At 37.3% G+C, this 9,096-nt stretch overlaps 1 protein-coding gene across 1 annotated transcript; it reads right to left on the reverse strand.

Annotated features, from left to right (window-relative positions):
• Positions 1–522: 522 nt before the first annotated feature.
• LOC117336277 lies at positions 523–6,866 on the reverse strand. The gene is made up of 3 exons (XM_033896758.1): positions 6,723–6,866; positions 5,150–5,329; positions 523–3,002 (listed from the first exon to the last, which is right to left on the reverse strand). The coding sequence occupies exons 1-3, from the start codon at positions 6,781–6,783 to the stop codon at positions 2,806–2,808; spliced, it is 438 nt and encodes a 145-aa protein (XP_033752649.1). The 5' UTR covers positions 6,784–6,866; the 3' UTR covers positions 523–2,805.
• Positions 6,867–9,096: the final 2,230 nt, after the last annotated feature.

The following is a 9,096-nucleotide window of genomic DNA, read 5'->3' on the forward strand; positions in this document are numbered from 1 at the left end:
CCGGATCTACTGTACAAAGGAATCGTGTGCCACATATGTAGGACTCTAGATTGACTACCATCACTTTTTCTCAGAAATATGAAGGATCATTTGTTAAATAGGCATGTACCGTAAAAAAAAATACTCTCAAATGTCTACTGGAATCCTGGTTGGTATTTTCCGGAAGTTTTGGTGTCAAACATCAATGGTTTTTTGCAGTGGAAATGGCCCAAATGTCAAGCTTAATATACAAATGCAAAGGTTTCCTGACAAAAGTCTCTAGTTTAAGTTGACCAATCAAATTCAATCTTTACATGCTACTTCCTTATTGGAACACGATTTCATATTGGGTCATAAAGCCAAAAAGTCAAGCTCACTGTTACTAGAAGTAGAAACTTGCAGGACAATTCCAAGTTCTGGACTCTTAAACTGGGTCCACCAAACTCTAAGCTCTCTAAAAATCAACAAGAAAATGAATCCAGGTACAAAAATATCTTTATTCACATTTACACTAAATGTATTTTATTTTTTTTTACAAAATCATGATGTATAATTTACATAATGTGATGAACTATATACAGACTGATTTAAGACACTGGTGTGGTACAATCATAATCAATATCAAGTGAAAGAACCAATAAACTAGTAATAAAATTAGTATTATGATTCTGAAATATACATGTACGTGTATTTCCCATGTGTAAAAATTCACATGAAAGCACTTTTTTGCTTGACAAAACTGGGAATATCGGTTTCATTAACATTGCAAGATTTTTTCAGGCGAGCTATCATGAACACCATCTTCAAAATTATTTCAACTCCCATTACAAAATGACATGGTGTCTCACAGGGAAGGTATAGGGATTCGAATATCCATGTCCCAAAATTTTAACAAAGTTTATTTTACACACATCCTGTAATCAGCCATCATTAATCATGTGTACTATATGTAATTGTATATTACATGTATTATTTACATCAAGTTTTTACATAGTTACATCAAAACCTGTCCAAACTCACCCCTGAGCATTTCAACATTTGTCCAACAATTTATTGAAAAGAAAAATATGTTAATAAGAGGTGTTTTTGGACATTTTCTCCCAATACTTATAGCATTATAAAGAGGCAGTTGAAAATGAGATTAAGTTTAGATTTTACGACTATGCAAAATGAGATTTCTGGGGTCTGAAGGGACATGTTAGGGCCTTTCAGACTTTTGAGAACGGATGAATTTGACTTCTAAATATTGCTAAAAGTCAAGGGTCAAGACGTAGCTCTGTTCAGATGTTGTCAGATTAGACAGGTTTCAATGTTGGTAAAATTTGTTAGACATGTACATTTGTTGTGTAATGATATATGTGATGAATGTTTTATATAGGACTAGGACTAAGCCAGCCATTCATTGTATCTGCCATGCATAGTTTTACGTTAAAAATAGTTTATTATAAAAAATTCACATAAAGAAAAGTAACGACCGTTTACAAAATGACAACGATACTGAATGAAATGACTTGGTGGTATTTTACTTAATTCTGAGTAAATGAAGCCACACACAGCCACATATGTACCTTTGATAAGACAATGTGCTCTCTCCATGTGTTTTCTATGATACACCAATGGTGTGTTCACAACTTTTCCTAGCACAGGTTTTCATAGAAAACATTTGTGATCTTATGAAACTCCGTTTTGTCCATGATTATGACACATGTGGACGTCTGATATTTGAAAGTTCTCTATGCACATCAGACTATTAAATTGGAAAATCAATATATGCTTTCAAAAAAATTTAATAACTTGTTTTATCCTTTCACATCTTGCTGTTAAAATGGCACTTTTTTTTTAATCTTGATAGTTAGACAATTTTTCGACATGAAATTTCTTTTTATAATTAATGTGGAAAAATAACTCAAAACTATACATGCATGCAAGACCATAAAAGGAATGTAAATATACTGAATGAATATTTTCTATACACTGCTATTGTATGTAGACAATAACTTGTCTGGTGTCCTTGATTACATTGTTTTGTCACCAGTATGTCAGAGGAGTTATTTCTGTCATCATATATACACTTCTCGTTTAAAAAACGCTTGACTAAAATACACAAACTGTAGGCTATGCATATTAAAATGTTTAACTTCATCATTAATGTTTTAAAAATATTGACTCTTAATAATAAATTTCTCACCTGTAACTAGCTACATAGTCTATAAAGTTCCACATTAATGAGAATAAAATGATGGACTCCACTTAATGAAAGACAACCTGTGTTATGTAAATATGACATAAGATGATATGTACTAGTTATTATATTAAAAATTATTGTAGGCAGTTTCTTTGTTCAACCTTCCAACAAAGATATAAAATGTTACTTCAGGGAGTGATTTCCGACATTGACCTGATCATGAGGATGTTTCATTGTAAATCACCACATTTGTTTGCAAACTACACGAAAGGGGTCTAGGTATCTCAGAAAATCCAGAGTACCCACAGGACACCTACATAGTGGTCCTGAAGATGACCACCTAAACTTGATTAAATTATTTAGGTCATGGTTATTTGTATAGAAAAGAACCATGTCTACAGTCTGTTGGAGTAATCAAATTACTGAATATACTTGAGGCAAGATATTTGATGAAAGTGTACTACCATTTCAGGACAGTTTAAAAAAAAAATTTAAAAAAAAAAAATTCTCAGAATCAATGTTTTTCTACATTTTGTAGACAATTTCCATCTAATCAATAGTTTCAATCTAATCCAGAATAAGTAATACTCTTATAAAAGTTTAGGTAATTGAACCAATTTGGATCACCTATTAATTAGTGTTCATCGTTTGGTTACCCATAAAGTCACCAAGACTGTCAGCACTAACACAACCATGTTAGGTATGGCAGTGACAGCACCGTTACAGAAATCTGTATCACAGAGACACTTGAAAAGAAAGCCACCGTCTGACTCGATTGCCACACAACCATTTGAATATCCATCTCGACGCACACACATCCGCGAGGTCACAGTAACCACTGGAAAATAGAATGTCACATTATAAGATTTGTACAGCTGCCATTAAGGTATGGATAGTTAAATGAAACTCATGGGTCAGGTCTAGTAACAGACAATAGGCCCAATGGGCCAGTGACCTGCCCATAATACCCAAGTATAGTTTACAGACTCCAAAAGAAGTATAGTAGCAGTGAAAGAAGAATTAGTCAGGACCATCACAAGATCAGTCTTTCAGAGGACAACAACAAGCTGGGTCCTATGACGATGGATGTTTAGAGGAATCCCAACAATCCGGGGTCATATACGACAATGAGTGTTCAGGGAAATGTCAACAGTCAGGGTTATATATGAGATAAGGTGTCTGGAGAGAACAGCCGGGCCATATAATGGCAAGTACCTAGGGAAACACTGTCAGCCAGCGGTCATATGAGGATGGGTGTCTAGGGAAACACTGTCAGCCACGGTCATATGAGGATGGGTGTCTAGGGAAACACTGTCAGCCACTGTCATATGAGGATGGGTGTCTAGGGAAACACTGTCAGCCACTGTCATATGAGGATGGGTGTCTAGGGAAACACTGTCAGCCGCGATCATATGAGGATGGGTGTCTAGGGAAACACTGTCAGCCACTGTCATATGAGGATGGATGTCTAGGGAAACACTGTCAGCCACTGTCATATGAGGATGGGTGTCTAGGGAAACACTGTCAGCCACGGTCATATGAGGATGGGTGTCTAGGGAAACACTGTCAGCCACGGTCATATGAGGATGGATGTCTAGGGAAACACTGTCAGCCGCGGTCATATGAGGATGGATGTCTAGGGAAACACTGTCAGCCACTGTCATATGAGGATGGGTGTCTAGGGAAACACTGTCAGCCACGGTCATATGAGGATGGATGTCTAGGGAAACACAGTCAGCCAGGATCATATGAGGATGGATGTCTAGGGAAACACTGTCAGCCACGGTCATATGAGGATGGATGTCTAGGGAAACACTGTCAGCCGCGGTCATATGAGGATGGATGTCTAGGGAAACACTGTCAGCCGCGGTCATATGAGGATGGATGTCTAGGGAAACATTGTCGGCCACTGTCATACGAGGATGGATGTCTAGGGAAACACTGTCAGCCACGGTCATATGAGGATGGGTGTCTAGGGAAACACTGTCAGCCACGGTCATATGAGGATGGGTGTCTAGGGAAACACTGTCAGCCACTGTCATATGAGGATGGATGTCTAGGGAAACATTGTCGGCCAGGATCATATGAGGATGGGTGTCTAGGGAAACACTGTCAGCCAGGGTCATATGAGGATGGGTGTCTAGGGAAACACTGTCAGCCAGGGTCATATGAGGATGGGTGTCTAGGGAAACACTGTCAGCCACGCTCATATGAGGTTGGGTGTCTAGGGAAACACTGTCAGCCACGCTCATATGAGGTTGGGTGTCTAGGGAAACACTGTCAGCCGCGGTCATATGAGGTTGGGTATCTAGGGAAACACTGTCAGCCACTGTCATATGAGGATGGGTGTCTAGGGGGATACCAGCATCCAGGGTCATAGGTCAGGTGTCAAGTGGGATACTAATATCCAGGATCATATGAGGATGAGTTTCTATTTATGACACCAACAGATGCAGTCATATGAGGATGGTTGTCTAGTGGGATACTAATATCCAGGGTCATATGAGGATGGGTGTCTAGGGAATGCCAACAGCCAAGGTAATATGAGGATGGTTGTATAGTGGGATACCAACAGCCACAGTGATATGAGGATGGGTGTCTACTGGGACACCAACAGCCAGGGTCATAGAATGTAAGGTGTCTAGGAGGGGAGTGGGGGAAGGGGTACCAACAGCCAAGGTCATAGTAGGTCAGGTGTCTAGGAGGGGAGTGGTGGAAGGGGTACCAACAGCCAAGGTCATAGTAGGTCAGGTGTCTAGGAGGGGAGTGGTGGAAGGGGTACCAACAGCTAAGGTCATAGTAGGTCAGGTGTCTAGGAGGGGAGTGGTGGAGGGGGTACCAACAGTCAGGGTCATATGAGGATGGGTGTCTAGTGGGGACACCAACATCTAAGGTCATATGCAGACAAGTGTCTTAAGTTTTAATTACAAGTCCTCTCTGAATAGGTACAGTAGGTAAAAGCTCCTCTATATAAAAAACACAAACCTCTGTCTTTTCCAGTGATGAAGCCTGAATCTGAGAGAAATGAAACTGTTTTAAACTTTATACAATGCGTGTCTTTCTCTCCACATTCTGACGTTCCTCCTTCGTTAGCCGCCAAATCGAATGGGTCCAAACATATTGGGTCGTCCTTGGCTGCACAGTCATAGCACTCCAGACAGGCACCTGTCAACCGTACACAACAATATTATCTAAAATTACCTCTGTAACAATCAAAACAACCAATTAACAATACACAACAACATTATCTAAAATTACCTCTGTAACAATCGAAACAACCAATTAACAAGTCACCTGTATCACAACTTCAATAACACCAAGTTTTGTTAATTTCATTTAATGATGAATTGTGATATGTTATGTACAATTTGGGGAAAACCACACACTTTCATATATGTAAACTTGCATATTATATGCAGCCCTCATTAAGTGGCGCCTATTTTAGTGGCTATGGCGCCTTAAATTCACCATTGGCGACCAGTTATTGACGTATAAGGTGCCTGAATTATACCGAATGGCCACTTAAAAAATTGTGTAAATTTGATATTTGGTTAATCTTTCAAAGGTTGCAGTCAATGCTAAAATGATGTATACAATCGCAAAAGTTACAGAGAGATGTTATACTGATCTAAAGAATTCAAAGATTTTTTTCATAAATTTAAGACAACTAGGCCAGGCACTCTTTTCCATTTTATAACTTGGTAGCCAAATAGGCCACCTGGTAAAAATATTCACTTTGAGCCCTGATATGCTGAATTGGGTATGTAATTAATTGCCAAAATCACTTTAAACGTAATCTTTTCAATCGGTTAGTGGTCGTGGGTTTCCCGGACCCGAGGATATATGAACCCCTTTGTACATTATACATATAATACCTATTATTCATAATGCAAGTACTATAATATCAGGTAAAAAATACACCCTATACCTAATGTTAATTGACCGTCATATATATATAAACATGTAAAGAAAGACTAGCCAAGTACTAATACTTCCGTCACATCTTGTCAATTCTTCAGAAGTTCAGACTATATATACAACCCCCCTTAAGATTTTTTCACCTTATTTGAGTTAGCACTTCTTTTTTTATACATTTTTAATTAATATTTTTAAACGAAACAATATATTCACATGCTTCTGGAGGCATGTTATTATTTTAAAAAGACATTTGCTCATTAGCAGGGACCTATATATAACTATCTATAAACAATACCGTGAATCATACATTCCATTTGATAGGTAAGTCATATTACCGGAAGTGAAATTAAAAGAAAACAGTTTGTATACATAATCATACAAACAACCATTTCACCAGATTCAAATTTAAATAAAACATACAATTTTCAAAATATCAATTAAATATTATCGGATGACACGTAAAAGGGCAACGGTTGAAGATAGATTGTTTATATGCCACACCTGAGCGTTACGCACCTGTACAAGGGAGGTAATTATAGTGTACGCGACCAACATTATAATACTGTTTTCATAGTTTGAACTGTGTTTTCGAGACAATCTATTTTCTCTCATATCTTTCTTTTTCATAATTATTACTTACACAACGACAAACCGGCCATAAACACCACCGCGACACACCAAACGTTCGCCTTAGCCGACATTTTTGATTTGTATTCCCTCTATACCTGTGATTTACACGCCGTCTACCGGTATATAACAGTAAACTACTAAACTAATTATAAGAGCAGACAACTCTGTATAGCAATAGGCGGCGTTGATGTTATTTATTGTGTCGACTCACCACTGCCAAAAATGACCAAAACTACAGGTATGCACAAATTCCAACCAGTATATGACATAAATGGTCTATTAACGCCTATAAAATTAAGACTTAACCTTAAAACTTTAAGGAAATCTCGTCTCATCATCACTAAAACTGAGGTTTGTGTTGTATTTTGTCGGCCTAAACAGCCCGAAACATTCTCCCAAACATAGTTTCCTGCGGTCGTTCTCAACATATTACTACGATTTTTGACATACAACTGAATCACCGATGATACTCTACAACGCAACACGAGAAAAAATATACACTTAAAATAAATAAACAAATAGATAAAATGATAATGGAACTGGATACGAATTAAATAACACTATAATAATATATACAATGTATGTAATGGTCATAATAAAATGCATCTGTACTAATAATGGATATCCAATAAGGGAATAACAAGTAAGTAATAACACTCCGGGGATTCCTTCCGTCACAAAATATCGCCCGATAATTAAATTAAAATCTAGATGGTCATTCTCACTATGTTACATGAACATCTAACAACATCCCATAAGGGGTCACGTCAGGGTGACCTTTTGGATTAGCCAATCAAATGACTACTTCCAGAATCTTCAGCATAGGTTGCATCATCTGTCAATTTGTTTTAAGTCATTTCGTCCTACATAGCATGTAGCTATACACAGGATGTGCCGAAATGGTTTGCTTCAGATGCATGCTATGACGAAATGGTTTGCTTTAATTTCATCGACAAATAGACAATTCGCCCTGAAAGTGACATACACATATATCTCAAAGGTCATCAGTATGGGTCGCCGTTTTACTATTTATTCCCATTTGGTGATATCACCTATTCAATTAGTGATATCACCAATTCGAAAAGGTGATATCACCAATTCATTTTTCAAATAGGTGATATCACCCATTCGAATAGGTGATATCACTTAATGAAACGAATAGGTGATATCACTTATTCGAATAGGTGATATCACTCATTCGAATAGGTGATATCACCAATTCGAATATGTGATATCACTTATAAAATTCTTAAGTGATATCACCTATTCGAATGAGTGATATCACCTATACGAATAGGTGATATCACTTATGGAATTGTATAAGTGATATCACCTATTCGAATGAGTGATATCACATATTCGAATTGGTGATATCACCTATTCGTTTCATTAAGTGATATCACCTATTCGAATGAGTGATATCACCTATTCGAATGGGTGATATCACTTAATGAAACGAATAGGTGATATCACTTATTCGAATAGGTGATATCACCCATTCGAATAGGTGATATCACCAAATGGGAATAAATAGTAAAACGGCGCCCCATACATCAGAACGTGACCCCATATGGGATGTTGTTAGATGTTCATGTAACGTAGTGAGAATGAGCATCTTGATTTTAATTAGGTTGCCCGAATTAATTCCTCCAAATCATGGCCTTTATGGGCAGGTGTTATTTTTTTTTATATACAGACAACATTTATGTCAGATGTTTGGTACATCAAGGCGACCTTTGTAGACAGATGTTTGTAATATATAGACGGCCTTTATATAGACAGGTATTCTAATACACATACGGCCTTTACAGACAGGTGTTTGAATATACAGATGACCTCTCTAGACAGGTGTTTGTAATATACCGATGACCTCTATAGACAGGTGTTTGTAATATAGAGATGGCCTCTATAGACAGGTGTTTGTAATATACAGACGGCCTTTATAGTCAGGTATTTGTATATACATACGGTTTTTATAGACAGATATTTGTATTTACAGACGGCCTTTAAAGACAGGTATTTGTATATACAGGCGGCCTTTATAGACAGGTATTTGTATATACAGACGACCTTTATAGACAGATGTTTGTTATATAGACGACCTTTATAGAAAGGTGCTAATTTATTTATATAGACGACCTTTATACGCAGGTGTTGTATATGCAGATGACTTTTATAGACAGATGTTTTGTTATATATAGACGGTCTATATAGACAGGTGCGTGTATATACAGACGACCTTTAGAGACAAGTGTTTGTATACAGACGACCTATATAGACAGGTGTTTGTATATACAGACGACCTTTATCGTGTTTGTTATGTGGAGACGATGTCAATTGACAGTAGTTTTTACAAACATGTAGACAGACAGGTGTTTACATAT

Source organism: Pecten maximus, chromosome 10 (assembly GCF_902652985.1).
Source record: "Pecten maximus chromosome 10, xPecMax1.1, whole genome shotgun sequence".
NCBI classification, from domain to species: domain Eukaryota; kingdom Metazoa; phylum Mollusca; class Bivalvia; order Pectinida; family Pectinidae; genus Pecten; species Pecten maximus.